Genomic DNA, 17027 nt, shown 5'->3' on the forward strand with positions numbered 1-17027 from the left:
AAAAGAAAGAAAGGAAACATCCCCATCACAGTGTTTGAGGTTAAGAAGAAACACACATTCACACATGGCCTAATCTCAATTTGGAATAAAAATCTTTATTTCTTTTAGATTCTGCTACAAATTGCAGTAGTTTATTAGCATGCATAGTTTCACACAGTTAAAACAAGTAAAATCACAACTCTTTCTTCTTCTTTTTTTAAACAGCATGCATATACCCTCACATCCATTCATGAACAGTCTACAAATAATTTAGCTGTCCCAACAACTAAAGCGCATTTCACGCAGTCGTTTTGAAAAGGTAATTCAGTGCATCAAATTTCTGAAAAATATTGCATCTACTTACCAAACTGGATTAGACTCACAAATAATGTTTGTAAACTTTCTTTGGCTTTTTATTTTACCATAAAGAAGCTTCCACTGCTTCCTTGGAAATAATAATGACGGTAAGGAAGCTGGTACACTACATGGACAAAAATATTGGACCGCCCATAGCTTCATCTTAACAAGACATATTAGACAATTCTCCAACGTAGTGGGGACCGTTTGGGTAAGGCCCCCTTTTTTTTGTTCCAGCATCAATGTACTCGAAGCAAGGTCCATAAAGGCATAGCTGGTGTGGGAGAACTTGCAGAGCTCTGACCTCAACCCCGACAAACACCTTTGGGTTGAAGTGGAATAGAGATCGCGACCAATCACACACAAAAAATGATTCTTCACCCTCATAAACACGAAACAATAATTTTGAGCAAAGTGCAACTGAACTATATAAAATCAAAGGTCAATTTATTCAAATAAGTCATTATTAAAGAAAATATATTTTGTATAATCTAAATATATGCCAATCAAGTGCATTTAATTCAATTAGATTCAGTTAAATTTATCATTTGACTTTGTAACACTGTAGCAAAATTAGACAGAGAACTTACCTATCACTTATAGTCAGCATTTCAAACAGAGTTAGAGTGGGAATTAAGAAATGGGATTTAGGTGTAGTGTATAGGTGGCCCAATAGCTTTGTCCGTGCAGTGTATTAAAAATAAGCGTGTGCCAGGAGGGAATTCGAGAGTGAGGTTGGTCGTTTGACTGATTTTGAGGTATTAAAGGTAAAAGTGTAAATGTTGCACCAAGTGAGATTTTTTTTAACTTCACAAATATTTTGTTCACTCAGCAAAACTCACAAAGAAACTCAAAATTATCAAAGCTCGCTGATGATAATAAAAGCACTAACCCCATCTCTTTACCACCTATAATTTACCTCTTTGTTGATCCCACGCTTGCACAGTCAGGCGTGGATGATTTCTCAGTGTCAAAACATGTTTTGTGTATTCTGAATATACTCGCGGAAGTAATTCAGAAATAGCAAAACACAGCATATATATAAAAAGTAAGGCCTATCTTCAAGATTAGCAAGTTGCAGTTGAAAGAGTCCGTCAGTCTTATGCACAGTGGCAATGACACACACATAAATATATATGTATAGTCTATATATCACAGTAAAATAGGTATAATGTTATTAAAGTCATGAGAACTGTATCGGTGCTACATAACATATACCGAACAAATACTGGGTCACGATAGTCTCCAGTGACATAACACATGTACAGCACAAGGTGGAAAGAAACAACAGTATGCACAAAACACAAACACGCTGCTTGACAGGGGTCACGTAACATGTTTCTATATTGCCATTTGTATTTGTGCTTCAGATACGCTCGGCATTAAAAAAAGGAATGTGCTGTATGAGTTCGGGTGTTTGCTGGCATACTGCTGCTTCTTCTTAATTGCTACAATTATTAAAGTGTAATAGCATGTAGTTTGTAGGTGAGCAAAACAGCTTCACCCATTGAGTCAGGAGAAAAAAGCACATCAACATTAGAAATGTTGTCGTTAAAGGAAAATACGTTTGTAAAAACTACTTTGCAAAAGTCAGAAATGCAGCTATTGGTTTTGTTTATGCTCTTGGAAACAGCAGCAGCATATTATTCTTAACAGTGTTGCTCCCGACTGTAGTCGTCAGCATTTGTGCTTCAGCGTGGCAGTTTCAGGGCAGGGTTTGATATGTTTTCTTGTTTTGTTTTTTTTGCTGTCTTCTTCATTGACAGATTCAGAAGTTCAAGCTTCATCAGTATTCTGTGCTACTTGCACTTCTTTTCCTCCAAAACCCAACAGAGAATCCAGGCTGTCGTTTTAGCTCTCAGCCAGGAACTCACCGAGACATCATCCGCACAAATTCTGAAAATTAAACAAAGGAGAGATTATTCACACAGTGCAGGGACCTCCTGTGGTGGCCAAAACGGAGCAGAACTACGGTATGGTTGTTGGAGATACTGGAGCACAAGCTGACCTTGCTCAGTAGCAGCAGAATATGAGAAAGCCTGTATTTGCTTCAAAGTGCTGAATATATTTATATTGCTTCCAAAAAAAATGTCTTAATGATATCGCCAGAGATCGTGTGCTGCTAAATGAGCATGACTTGATCTCTAGGCCATGCATTAACTTGGGTATTATTACTGCCAATCTATCTCTGTCAACAAAGAAAATATGCAAGTTAAATAGTCAATGACACATCGGCTCATGAGTTTACGTAAGAGAAACTCGGTTTTTGCCCTTTATTTTGTACTGATGATGTCATGGGGCTAATAATATGTTAGTCTGAAGATAGTTGGGTAAATTTTGGGCTCAAACAAGATAATGATCACTGGATTTCACACAGCTATGTTTAGCATTTCTGTGCTTTTTAGCTCATTGTTTTGGCTACACAGACTAGCACTTTGATTTTTCTTCCTCTAAAAGCTGAATGAGAGGAACCCTTGAAGGTCTTTTTTTTTAACTGAGTGGTTTCTTGTATATTTCATGACCTTCTTTACAAGATATGTCTTTATTGATATATACTGAGGTGTCAAAACTGGTGTATACAGGTGATACCTTTAAACTTTATGGAATAACAAACTGCTGTGAGCCACTCTCACATCTCCAGTAGCATTGTTTCCAGATGCAGCAGGCAGCTGTTTTCAGTGGTAAAGCGCCAAATGCTAGCCACAACACTGAGATGATGGAGCGTTAAGCAACTAAACAGACAGTATTTGTTATGTCTCCAGATTTATTCCCTGATCTCCGTTTGGTTCTTACGTGTAGTTATGGTTTAGGTTTTGATTTTTCATTTATTTTAAAGTGTGATAAGCCTCCAGCTTTTTGTTATTTGTGGAGTTATTAGTCAGGTATGCACGTTCTGTGTGTCCGTGTTTTACTGTGGCTGTTGCCCAGCTCCGTGATTAGCCTTGTGTATATAAATAGTCCTGTGTCCCCTTTCCTTTGCCGAGTTGTGTGTTATCACATGGTATTTATTTTTTCTTGCGTTTCGACTTGTTTGGCACTTTGCAACAGCCAAAATAAGTCCTTGTTTATTAGAGTTCTGCCTCTCTGAGCTTTGTGTTTGTGTCCAGTACACGTCACATTTACCCTTGATATCAGTTTGCTGTGCTATATTAAAAGCTTAAAAAAAAGCTATAAAGTTCCCAGTAAAAGACAAAAAAATCAATTAAAGTTTAATAAAGATATCAAAAAGCAAAACTACACATCAGGTTGAATCAGTCTGCAGGTGTTACCAGGGCTTATAAAAGTCATAATCGCTGATCCACTTGCATGCACACGATATTAAATAAGTACTGGATACATACTAATACTACAGGATCCTAAAACAGAGCTGAACTTGAGGTTTCAAGTAGATCTGAGTAGACCCCAATTCATACCGTCTATGAGAGCAATTTCTAAACCTCATTTCTTTTTCTACCCAATTATATTTGCTTCCATATCTATTTTTAGCTTTAAAACAATTACCGAGGCACTCGAGCGCATAACCAAGTGCTGAGTATTCATATTTATTCTCTCGTCAGCCTCATTAGCAACCTGATGGTTCTCTCCTGCCTCACATCTTCTTGTACGTTCTTTTCTGATCTTCACCCAAAAACCTGAAATTATGTATCTCTAAGTTTAGTAACACTGCTGAGAACAGCAAAACAGCCTTAAATTTTCATCCCCGGCATCCTGCTGTATACATCTTTCTCTCTGTGGGTAATCTATGAGGTGACATAAACCTTTGGCAAGGAGATTATCTGAGCCAGACCTACTGCTTCATCCCCTCACCTCACTCTCAGCATGGTATTGGTATATAAGGCAGACACATAGTGGGATTTTGCTTATATGTGAAATAGCTGTGTGCGTGTGTGTTTCAGAGATAGACTGAAGGTTGAGAGAGAAGGACAAAAGCAGAAAAAAAGGTTATACTGTGTTCCCAGACATACTTCACAGTATTTTCTACCTTCAAAGTCTACACGTCCATCTCCGTTGATGTCAATGTCTCGCAGTATTTCCTCCAGTTCTCTGTGTCCAACCTAGAAAAGTCAGGTTGGTGTGATAGTGTGAGCTTCTGTGGCACAAAGGTTTAAAAGCAGACAGGCTGGACAGTGATGGATGGAAAGCTACAGGCACGAGAGCAGCTCTGTACCTGCTGTCCCAGAAGTTTTTTCATGGCCTCTCTGAGTTCTGCAGTGCTAATCTCGCCGTCACCATTAGTATCGAACTGAAAATGGGAAATAAACATATTACTAAAAACAAAAAATATTTATTGGTATTAAATGAAAATATAGCATTGAAAAAAATCCCGCCTTTCCTTACCTCTTTGAAGGCATCCCTCAGCTCCTTCACCCCTATCATGTCTGCTGTTTCAGCCAGAAGTTTGGGCCCCATGAGTTCAACAAAGTCTTCAAAGTCAACATGTCCTCCCACTGACGGATAAAATGTCAGCTTTTATGAGCAAAAACTGGCAGAATTTTGTTTTCTTCATTTCAACATTATCATATGAATAGTAATGGTGAAGAGTAAACTCTAATTTTAAAGGGTCAGTTTACCCCAAAATCCTGGCAGCTAGCACTATTTATCAATCTTCAATGTTCTGATTGGCCGTAAAGCTGCTTATTTTACCTTTAATATAGCGGTATTAGATGGCAATATGTAGTGATGACCAGAGACCAAGGAAGTGGGAATTTCATGAGTTAAAATGTCCTGATTCTTTTTGTGAAGAACACTAGGATGTCAAATGGCAACCTTTTAAACTTCCAAATAAAGGTTTGGGTAATCCGGTTGTGGCTGTGCAAATCTTGTAGCCAGAACACACAAGCTGAGTGTCACGTTCAGTTTGCATCCACCATAAGGTAAGTGCATTTGGTTCCTTTACATAAAAGAGAAGACTGATATCTCTACAGTCAATCTCTCCAAAACTGGGCGGCTCTTATCAGAACAATCTAGATGGATAAGCAGCGCTACAGGATAAAAGAAGTGAATGCATATTAGGGAGAAATCTCTCTTTCAATTTTTATGCATATTTGGCAATGAATCAAGCACACAGGCACACTTCTAACTTACAGTTCATGTTGATCTGCTGGCTCAGTTCTATTAGCTCCATCTCTGTTGGCATGTATCCCATAGTTCTCATGCAGTTCCCCAGGTCTTTACAGCCAATGAACCCATCTTTGTCTTTGTCAAACTCCTTGAAGGCCTCGCGCAGCTCTGAGACCAAATGAAATTAAGTGTAAATGTGACAAAGATGTGTTGAAAACTACTTCAGAATACTGTAAAATTCACTCTTTAGTTTTTACTAACAACATAGCATACCATCCATTTCTTCTGGCCTCAGCTCTCGATCCTGTGGAGGATCATATTGCAAGTTAGTACCCAAACACTGCTGATATCTTAAAAAATCAGGCCAATTCCCAGCATACAAAATGACACTGTAAAAAAGTAAATTGGCAACCACAGTGCCACAGAGTGCCACGAGCTTTCAGTTTTCACTCCAGCTATAGAGAGAAAGAAATTATTAGTGGGATCACACAGTTAATAAAACATTGAGTCTTCTATTTATAATTAGGCAGTGGGATCAAAGTGAAATACCAGAAACAAAATGTATGGCCTTTGTTGCAGCAGAAAAGAATCAGAACCATTTACTGTGTCTTTAGAACGAATGTGTGCGCAATGAGTGAAAATTGTTAGTATTTAGGGTAAATACAGAGACTAAAGGAAGATGTTAATACAAAATAATATGTGTCAGTCCATTGAATTAGAATAACTAGTCTCGACCACTGTATCCTTTAAGAAGTCCCATATGAGAGCTCATCATCAGAAGAGTCGTCCGCACTGAGGATTTCAGCATTGCTCCTGGCTTTAATAACAAGACCTTGAGTCGTGTTGTCAGCTGCTGGGAATAGATGAAGAGAAATAATCACCATGTGAGTAGCATTTCTGCCGCTGCCATAACCTGTCCTAATAATCCTCCATCCAGCTACAAAATGCATCCATCCTCATGCATAACAGATGCTCACATGCCCTTTCAGCATTCAACTTAAATTATCCAACAAAAAAAACCCATCTTCTAAGCCCGACCACTCTTCAATACATGCAGGAAGTGCTGACATTACAGTAGAAGGTGATTGCTACACACATGGGATTTGGTTGTTGTGCATGTACTGCATTGTGTGCTATAATCTCTCTTGGCATGCATGCACATGATATTTTCTGGACTTACGTACAGCCTGCCGGCTCTCAGCGAAGCCCTTGCGTAGAAAGATGCATGCAGGCCCCAGTATGTTGTGCATGTTGGCTCCATTCTGGGCCAGGGCTACTAGTGGCTCAAGATAGGCCCCCCCAGATCCCCCCTCCTCACAGGATTGCACTGCTTTGTAGTTCTTCTTCTGGTCCTGAAGAAGCATCCGGTGGGTAGCCGGATATGGATGAAGAGGCAAAGACAGGGGTAGAGAGTGTGACTCAGTTTGTTGAGGTATTGTTTCAACAAGGAGCCAACATGGAGATGGGAAGGAGGGAGGGTTCAGAGGAGGATCATAGATGACAGACATATGTCTGTCAGTCATTGGAAAGTGTGGAGTCAGGTGAGTCATGACAGAGGAAAGGATCTCAGTGACAGATAAGTGGGTGTAAAATATAGTGACAGAGCAACTGATGCCATCTACGTATAAATCCATCCGGCAAAAACCATCCTGCACAGCAGAACACTGCAGAGCAGGATGCAGGCCTCTTTTCATGTCACAAAGCAATAGCCTAATGTAAATAGTGCCTATCATTTTTTAATGGTCCTCACAGGTTATTGTGATCATTTTGATTCATTACACAATGTGGTTTGACTTGAGTAGCTTTGGCCATTGTTTCCAGTGATTACGATAACACTGCACTCACCACAATTGCTGAGATGTGGGGAAACAACAAGTCCAACTCCACACACTGGTCACACTTAACTCTGATATCAGTTTTTTTGCTCTACAGGGATGAATTGTAATAATAATAATAATAGTAGTAGAAAGCAGTTGCATGATTGCTCCCCAGATCTTATCACAGAAAATGGAGGGTGCAATATTATCTAAGCAATGGCCAGAACTAACAAAATAAGACCCAAGCTCTACTAAAATCAAAGAATTTCTTAATATTTTTTTTCTACAAGAGTGCTTGTGCTTTGGACTGACACAATTTATTTTTAGATTGCAAATCTGTAAGCAGTAGTACGGTTTTCTTTTAGTTCAGCACGAGGTCAAATAAGGGCATTTAGAGTGTTATAGTGAGTCCATGCAAGTCAGCTACAGCACTATTGCTGGGATTGTTACTTAAAATTACCCAGAAGTGGCTAGTTTTCTGTTTTTTTGTTTTGTTTTTGGGGGGGTTGTGCACATTATAAAACAGTTTTCCTGAAGGTGATGCTGACGTTCAGCCAGCCATTTAATTATAATCACCAATTAGCCAATCAACCAGGGGGCGAATGTTGTTCTCTCACATCAGTCATTGTGATTACCGAGAGGGCTACAAGTTAATTAAAACAGTTTTTCTAAGCCAAATAAGGTCCAGAAGGTCCAGCTGCAGACCAACACAGCTCAGATTGCTATTTAAAAAACAGAGTCTAATGTGCATTTTGGTCAAGATGAGATTAACTAATTTTAATGCACCAATATCTCTTATAAAACATGTCACATTGATCTAGTTTTGAATTACTGCACTTTAACATCCAACTCAATGCAGGAATTTAAAGCTAAAAGGTAGAGAAGTAGACATTATATCACAACGAGTTACCAGCGGACCATTTTGCTGTTGTTTGAAATCTTTCTGACATGAATTTGTACAACGTTCAGATGCTTTATACTGTCAGCACAAGACATCTGCATGCATATGCAATGAAAAATTAATATGCATGCTTGTGCAATATGCACAAACACACACTATTATGCGCTCTACAAATGACCTTCACACTCCATCTGTTACCATGCCAGTCGTCCTGCCAGTTCGTGCATTCCTACAGTTTTCACCACAGGAGCGGATGCCCACTGGGTAATCTGACCAAGTGATGCATGGAGCGGGGCTGTCTGTGGCTATATCGTGCCAGAAAAGTACTATGAACACATGCGCTAGCTTTTATATAACTAAAAAAGAAAATACACGTACACACGCACACACACGCACATACAAGACCAAAGAAAAATCTGAGAGGTTGTCAAAGAAACGCTGAAGTCAAGCAAGAACTTCTTCAGCACTCCAACCAATTTTTGCACAGATGGCATCAACAGTTGCTTGTCATATTGTTCTTCCTCAAGGATGTGCAGCTGGCGCAATAAAGGAAATTCTATTCGTGGGTCTGTCTCCCTGCTACACTGATGGTCTATTCAAGCATACGCTGATACGTGAAAGATGTAATCCAAAATTAGATGTATTAATAAGCCCAAAGACTCTGAGCCAGTGAAAACAGCACACCTGTTTGCAACATTTCCACTGCCTGATCGCATCCTGCAGGTGCTGTTCAACAAGGTAGCATCTTCACCTGGCTGATAAGGTGGTGTGCAGCCTGACTGACCTTAAGTGATGTGATCCTAATTCACAGATGCAGTCGACAGGTCAACCGAGAGGACTGACCAGCCCCTTGAACCTCTATGTGAATACATGCACTGATAAGGAAAGAGAAATCTTTCTGAAGTCCTTAAAAATGTCAACGTGTAAATGCAGACTGAGTTTTAAAGATCAAAACTAAAAGCTCCTGACTTGGCTAAAAGTACATAAGAGACGAGCTTTAATCTTAAATTATTCTGCTGTTATTCTCCACACAGCCTGAATGTAAAATATCTAACAGTACGCCAGCTCAGTCAGTGCAGATCCAGTCAACTAGCCATCGGTCAGGTTGGGAACAAACCATTAGAAAAACATGCACCAGGAAGGAGGAGATTCAAGGAGAATGAAAAACCTCAAAGCGGACCTTACCTTCTTGGTGAAAATTTTAAGCGACTTTACAGAGTTGCCCATTGCAAAAACAAACAAACCAAAAAAAAAAAAAAATCTTCCTGTCTTATGTTTTCTCTCTAACTGTGGCTGTGTTAGTGAGCCTGCATGTAAGTGCACGTGTATGCATGTGTGTTTGCAAGTGTTTCCAGGCATGCATGGGAATAAGAGTGATTAGAAAGCGAAAGAGGGTTCAGTGGGTCATTGACTAATAAAGGAAGACATTTGGGAGAAGGCAGGGAGAAGAGCAGGGATATAATAGGAGGTACGAGGGGAATAGGACGGAGAGGAGTGTGCAGGGAGGACCTGGAGGCAAGGACACTGGAACGAGGGGGAGGGACACTGAGACAAAGGGAGGGAAATATGTAAACAAGAATGACGGACAGGTCAGAAAAAACACAAAGATGCGCGAAAGAGAGGAAGCATGCATGTAATCAGCTCGAGATGCAAATGCCAGAAGTAGAAAAGAAAGACTGCTTATTCATTCTATCCTCTCTCCTACTGTGTCTTCCCTCCCTCTACCCTTTCTCTCTTCTCTCTCTGTCTCTGTTATCTCTCTCCCTCTCTCTCTCTTCTCTCTCTGTCCGTCAGTCTGTCTCATGCTCTTTTCCCCCTCAATTGCTCCCCCAAGTCCTGCTCACCCCACAGTTCTAAACCATCTATACGAATGTGACAGAAGAAGCTCGTTCGGACAAGCATATTACCTTCCCCTGAGCAAGATGCTGGAGACACTAATCCAAACATGCACACACGCACATGCACACACAGACACATCTCTCCCTCTCCCTCTCTCTCTCTCTCACTCGTACACACGCTCGATTAGACACTCTTGGATGTGGGGCTGTGGAGCTAAAAATATAACACACGCTCTCTCTTCCCCCCTATTCCCACCACTCTACCCCCAGCATCCATCCCTGCTCTCTCTCCCTCTCCCCGTATGTGTCGACCACACACATACACACAAAGACGTAGAAGCATCACAAAGTCACGTTAAGCTTGAAGGGCTCGGATTCAGATCAAAGCTAAAATGTGCAAGAAATGACACATGGATTCTGAACCACCGCGCTGGAGGATTCAAATCAGTGTGTGCAAATGCAAACACACACAGACGGAAAATAAATGCTCTCTCTCAGCCTCACACACACACACACACACACACACACACACACACACACACACACACACACACACACACACACACACACACACACACACACACACACACACACAAGCATACATTTGTTGTCAGGCACAATGACCAAAAATGTGGCTTTCTAAAAATGAAGCCTCTGTAAAAACAGTAGTGAAAAGGATAATGCATGCAAATGCAAATGTGGGCTAATTGACTGATCAACACTTTGTCCTACTAGGCTTCACATTTAAAGTAAATGCTGTACCTTTTATTCCAGGGTGCAATAAAAACTTAACAAACAAAAATATGAGCTTAAAGTTAATTCACTCATTTCATTTTGTCTCACTATATGTGTTTCCATACCATTTTGCATTTACTCGTTAGTTATTATTGACCTCTGGTTCTCTTCCACAGTGTTTCTTTTGTCCCGTCTTCCTCCCCTCACCCCTAACAGCTCACGGGAGATGGCCGCCCCTCCCTGAGCCTGGTTCTGCCGGAGGTGTCTACCTCTTAAAAGGGAGTTATTCCTTCCCACTGTCACCAAGTGCTTAGGGGGGCCATCTAATTGTTAGTGTGTCCTCTATTTTTTGTAGCATCTTTACCTTAAAATATAAAGTGCCTTAAAGGGACTATTGTTGTGATTTGGTGATACATACTGTACATATATTGCATGACTTTAAAATGCACAGCGTGTTTATTGCAGGAGTTTTAAGTGAGAATTCAGACATGTTCTTATTGACATGTCCCTCTTAAGTAAAAGCCCTTCCCTCTGAGGCATATTTTAAGGTATGTAAACAAGTTCTGCCTTAAACATTTATTATTTATGACCAGTTTGGGTTTTTTGCATATGATAAAATGAATGATTATTTCTTACAACCAAGCTGTTGTTTGATAGAAAATCTAATTATGTTGGTAATGTTTAAAAAGAAAACTGAGGAGAAGCTTTTAGGATTTTGGTAGTCGTCATTTTATGCAGGAAAAGTTCTTCTTTCTGTCATAAACATCCACCTAGTGGTAACTTAACAGTCGGTTGCTGCGGCACTGACGTGCATCAATATTTCCCCCTCCTGTCCGACCTTGTCTATTCACTGATGTTCTAATAAACACATTCACGCCCAAGTTGCTTCACATCTATCTCCCATTCAATATCTGAGCGGCTCCTCTGCGTTGTTCCTTGGGTGATTCATCCAGCCTCTCACCACAGGCTCATTGTGAACTTCAGAACACATCAGACGTCAGACACAGGAGCCGTCAGCTCTTATAATGTCACACCGTAGTGTGCACGGGCATGAGATCCATCCCTCTCTCTCTCTTTTTGCTGTATCCTTTCCCTTTTCCATCATACTCACTCTCGGATACTTTACCCACTAAGAAGCATGTCATTTACTTTCGTTGATATTAGTATCAGATGGTTATGGGGTGACCATTTCTCAAGAGTCTACATACGCGCACAAGGCAGGAATCTAAATCAAACAGGAATATTAATCGTTTCCTTTGCGATTTATTTGAGATTTGAGGTCAAACATAATCCTGTTTCATCCATCCTCGGCCATCAGCTGTGTTAAATGAGCTGAGAGAAGTAGGAGGGTGAGGGAGGGGACTGATGCAATAATAAGCTCACATGAGTTCACCAGCCGTTGTCCTCTAAAGCCACCGAGTTAATATTACACAAACAAGGAGACTGTGACCACAGAATTCATGTGGTTTGTTTGTGAGTTCGTCATCAAAGGACATCCGAGCGGTGAAAAGACACGCAGTGCGCACTTGCGTCATCTTCTTGTGTTTGGGTTGAGACGTCACAGTTTTTATCCTGCAGCTGATTCATTCATTGGAGTCAGATTATAGTCAGTATTTAAGTATTTTTCTTTCAAACATCTGCTTTTATGTGAGAGGAGTTAAACATCCAGTGTGTCAGCAGGGGAAAAATATTCATGTGTCTTTTTATTGCATGTCAGTTATTGCTGATTTTTTTTTTCTCTCCCTCTGAGTCATTTATCCCTTCTAGTCTGTCTCGCAGTCTCTCACACTGATTTTCCCTTTCAGCCTCAGGTCTGCATCAATATTTAGCATCATCACATGGGCACACATGCACTCACACACACACACACTTCATAATGTAGCATGTGCATGTGTGTGCACGGGCCTCTAATCCTCATCTCAAAAAAGGGGTTTACCTCCTTCTTGGAGATATAAATATACCTACCATATGTCTAAAAATAGCTTTGTATGTTCTAGATATGTTCTTCTTATTTTCACCCTGATCTTTCTCCTCATATTACTCATTTGTGCCCCCCCCCCCCCCCCCCCCCTGTAGGCACTCTCCTTTTATCCCCTCTCAAACGTCACTATGACCCAGGTCAAAAAAGGAAAAAGGAAAAAGGAAAGGAAGAGAAGGAAACATCAGTGCGTGCGAGTACAAGACGAGTAACAGGAAGTGGACTTAATCTGTGTTTTAAGACCTTTTCCTTAGATTGTCTTTTCAGGTGGGAGCGAGGAAGTGAGAGGTGATGAGCGTTTGCTGGTATAACAATCATCAGGTCTGCCAGTAAAGGCGCTCACTATTCCTATTTTACATCCTTTGTCCCCCTCATTTATGCGATTCCTCCCCGCTCCCTTCACTTTCTTTTCCGGCCCTTTCGCTTCTCCTGGCTCCCTGATGTGACATTCTCCCCCCACTCCACCCCCTCTATCCCTCACCCGCACACTGGCAGCTCAAAAACCTTGGTACAAATGATACTTGCTCCCTCTGCTGGTCAATGCACATCCTTCAACTATTATTTTAGAAAAAAAAATAAGAGATTTCTCTTCATAATAATTTCTCATCACACATCTTTCAATAACAGTTCTCTACTACATTTCCACATTTCCTGCGAGAGTGTGCAGAACAAGGTCACAAAAACCGAGAGCTGTAGTTGGACTTTTAAAATAGAAACAAATTTTCTACTGGGACGTAAAAGTGCTCTGTCCTCGATCAAGGTGTCCTTTTAAACCCGAATGGTTCAAAGGCCAGAATGTGCTGGGATAATGGGAGCTAATTACGGTGCATGGATGCTCTAAGGATAGAAAATTTGAGTGAATCACAGTGCCACAATCTCCCTATAACAAGCAATCGGCAAAATGCAAGCGGCAAAACACATTTGTCCTTATTCTAACCCCCACACTTGCCTCTGTGGTCATCGTGAGTCATCATGATTCACGTATTAAAATGTGAATTTTAAGATGACGGCTTGAAAAAACATTCACCGTCTTTCTCAATCAGGAAGCGCACTTGCAGAAGCCTGAATATTTTTGCCAAGACAAAACAAAAAGTAATAAAAAGAGGAAAAAAACACCCTGCCCTCCTCCAGTCTCTCATAATCAGGTCTTGTTGGGCTATTTTTAGCCTTCTCTACATGCAGCTAGTGTGTTCTGTTAGGATTGTGTGCAGATCTTGATGTTACATAAGAAAATATGAAAAGAAAGAGTTTGCAGGGAGTTTAATGCCTCATTGCTGGACCCGGTGTCAAGCTGCCACATCCCGATTTAAGAAGTACTAAAGGGCATACTATGACGATTGTGTTGTCAAATAAATGAAACAGCTTAGGTAAGACGCTGAGCAGGTGCAAAAGAATAAATAAATAAATAAATAAGAAAGCATGCCTGCATAAGCCTTCTCAGCTTTCTTCACTTTTTGTCCTCACACATGCATCATTCGCTTGCTGGCTCCCTCACACAAACACTGATGCACACAGACTCACAACTAGCTCGCGTCCACTCACAAATTCATTTTAGCTTTTGACGGCCGTGTTTGGTATGACTGAACTTCCGGGCGATATCACAAAACAAAGCACTTTGAGAATTTGATTATTTTCGTCCAAAATCAGAATTAATTACAGTAGGTTTGCTGGTTTGGTAAGCCTGCATTTTCAAATTACATTTGTAGCTTTTTATACTTTTTCTAGCTTTCACAAATGTAATTCTTCCTCACTGTTCCCCTGAATCAAAAATCTGAATTTTTCCCATGTGGGATCTAGGCAGAAAATATCAGATCTCCTTATTCTATGCACATCAGCAGCTCTGGAGACTTTATATAGCACACCGCTGGATGGATTTTGCCTCACTGGAACCCCTAAGACTGATTGAAGCTCTGGCCTGGATTGAGGAGTTATTTCTAGAACACATTAGCACACTGAGAGGTAATTGTCTCCTCTTTAGCTTTTTATCGTCCAAAGATGATGAAGAAGGATTTTAAGTGAAATGAGAAAAAAAAGATGGGGTGGAGGGGGTTGAAAAATCTCATGTGCAGCTTCCTGATCTGTCTGAGTAACAGGAGGAATTTGGCACCCTTTGTAGAAAACTAGTTTATTTGGAAGTGAACAGGTGGTGAAGTGACGCAGCCTGCATTTGTCACTCACCACGTTATTGGCAAATGTTACGAATGATATCTCTACAAACGCTTCACTTACCGTTGTGTGTGTGCGTGAGACACACGGGCTCTCATCACTGAAACATTTTCCACACAGGGGGGTAAGCTGATCCCCCTGCTGTCACTCAGGTGACAGCAACAATGAAAGTGACTGCATTCATATCGGGATGCATGAAAGACTACAGAGAGCGTGAAAGTAATGGACACCCAAAACAAACAGGAGCCAGATTCGGACTGAAAAGATGCATTCATTTTTAATCTGCCCAGAACGGGTGACACCCTGTCAGTCCAGCCTCACCTTCATCTCACCTGTGAAACCTGCTGCTGAATTTCAGCAGCTCTTATGAAAAGCATGTATGCTGCAGTTAATGGACCAAACCTTTGCAGCAACGAACAGGAACCCACAAGTAAAAAGCTGAATATCTAATGAGCAATATTTATTTTATTCATTTAGGATTGTTTTATTTATGTCCTTTTATACTGAAAGATCTGCTTTGACCCTGAATTGGATAAGAAAAAGACAATGGATGGATGGATGGATGGATGGATGGATGGATGGATGGATGGATGGACTTTCAAAACATTTTCTTTTTTATCTGTGAATGGAGATGGTCTGAATGTGATGTCCACACAGAACATGAAGATCCAGTAGTGCAATCCAGTAAGGACCTCAAAGTGAGCAAGCCGCATCACTTTGTAAATAGACGCAATTTTGATCTTTGTGGGGGAATAACAACGTTTTTCTCTTTAGTGCAAATAATTTAAAAAAAAAAAACAAAAAAAAACGAGTGTTCCAGTTTCTTCTGGTTAATGAGTCTGCTTTTTTTTTTTTATTCATGCTGCTACTGAGCAGTAATACAGCTTGATATTTTGCCCTTTGCATTATGCTACAACAAAACTCTGCAGACTTAATGTCGAAACAAGACATTGTTTAATTTAACTTAAAAAGATTTAGAAAACTTAAAGAAGGTCAATCTATAAATTAATTATGACATTCAATTTTTCCCACTTTGATCAACTTTCGAACACTTTCGAAGTTTAAATGTTCTCCCCTCCCCACAAACCTCCTTACCTGCCCAAAAACTGATTTCACTATTGGATGAAGACTGGAGTCATACTCAGAGGATGCTGCGTTTAGTCTTTTGGTTTTGCGGCTGGCCGCTGGCCGGACAGGTGCGCTTGTCGCAGGTGGGTCTGAGCTGAGGCTGGGTGATGACCCGGTGACGACTCTCTCGCTGGACTCGAAGAAGAAAGCTGCATCGTCCTGGTGTTTTGGATAAGATGGGGTTGGTGAGGTTCTCCTGTCGTGTCTGGATCCGACCTGCGGATGCACAGCGGGAGGCACCTCACCTCGAGTGGAGTCGTGGTGGTGATGATGATGATGATGATGATGATGATGAGACTGTTTGGATCTCGAGGACCCGATGTGCTGTTTCTGATGCCTGTTCATCCTGTGCCCCACATCCTCCTGAGTGTATTCTTCATCATCTTCATCATCAGCCAGGGTGGTCGGCTGCCGGTGAGTATGACTTTTCGGCGTCCGATGATGGTCACTTAAATGTCGAGAGTCGGCATGTCTTGGTTGGCAGAGAGGTCTCCGCACACTGGTCTCGCAGTCTTCCCTCCAGACCGCGTCCTCGCTGCCTCCAGCTCCGGCGGGATGATTGTGGTGAGAGCGCTGGCTCCTGTGACCGTGGGGACCGCGATCCCCGTGGGCAGACCTGCGGTGGGGCCCCGATGTTCTAAGAAGAGAGGTGGTCGACTCGCTTTTGGGAAGAGATGAGCTCATCGTCCGCGCTCGTTTGACAGGCGAAGTGAAGCTGAGGAAGGATGAAGGTCAAGCAAAGGAAAAGAAGGCAGTCCTCCGCCACGTGCAGGTGTTCAGCCTCAGACGGTGGGACCCCGCTCTTTAATCCACATCCACGCGCTCGATCAACACTTGACAGAGCGCAGAGAGGAAGTTGGAGCACCTGAGCGAGAGAGTGGCAGCAGAAAAATGTAGAAGTTGAGCTCTGTCAGCTAGCCGGTCAGTCACGGGGGCTCCGCTAAGTTTGGATGACAGCACTGTGTTGCGCTGCCGCGTGTCACATGCGGCAGCAAGTTCACTCCGCTCCACGTAACTACACATAATTTCACACGTAATGAGCAGCTCGATTAATTTTGCCCCCCCCC

General features: G+C 41.4%; 1 protein-coding gene across 3 annotated transcripts; it reads right to left on the reverse strand.

The window, feature by feature from the left end:
* Window positions 1–148: 148 nt before the first annotated feature.
* On the reverse strand, window positions 149–16644 carry cabp1b (calcium binding protein 1b). Of its 3 annotated transcripts, none has more exons than XM_085411268.1 (8): window positions 15928–16644; window positions 6582–6749; window positions 5671–5701; window positions 5422–5565; window positions 4675–4784; window positions 4505–4579; window positions 4319–4391; window positions 149–2232 (listed from the first exon to the last, which is right to left on the reverse strand). In XM_085411268.1, the coding sequence occupies exons 1-8, from the start codon at window positions 16642–16644 to the stop codon at window positions 2207–2209; spliced, it is 1344 nt and encodes a 447-aa protein (XP_085267394.1). In that variant the 3' UTR covers window positions 149–2206. The 3 variants fall into 3 exon arrangements, with proteins under 3 accessions (XP_085267394.1, XP_085267396.1, XP_085267395.1); XM_085411270.1 differs by lacking the exon at window positions 15928–16644 and adding an exon at window positions 9301–9882; XM_085411269.1 differs by lacking the exon at window positions 6582–6749.
* Between the last annotated feature and the right edge of the window lie 383 nt (window positions 16645–17027).

The sequence above is a fragment of the Rhamphochromis longiceps genome, linkage group LG7 (assembly GCF_057381845.1).
Source record: "Rhamphochromis longiceps isolate RC_006_pf linkage group LG7, R_longiceps_female_GT1.1, whole genome shotgun sequence".
NCBI lineage: Eukaryota > Metazoa > Chordata > Actinopteri > Cichliformes > Cichlidae > Rhamphochromis > Rhamphochromis longiceps.

Excerpts from the sequence above, each read along its gene's own strand:
- cabp1b (XM_085411268.1), bottom strand. The coding sequence starts at position 16,644 with ATGAGCTCATCTCTTCCCAAAAGCGAGTCGACCACCTCTCTTCTTAGA. Across the intron at positions 6,750-15,927 it reads TGAAATCAGTTTTTGGGCAG|GACCAGAAGAAGAACTACAA; the intron begins GTAAGGAGGTTT and ends ATGCTTCTTCAG. Across the intron at positions 5,566-5,670 it reads GAGGCCAGAAGAAATGGATG|AGCTGCGCGAGGCCTTCAAG; the intron begins GTATGCTATGTT and ends ATTTGGTCTCAG.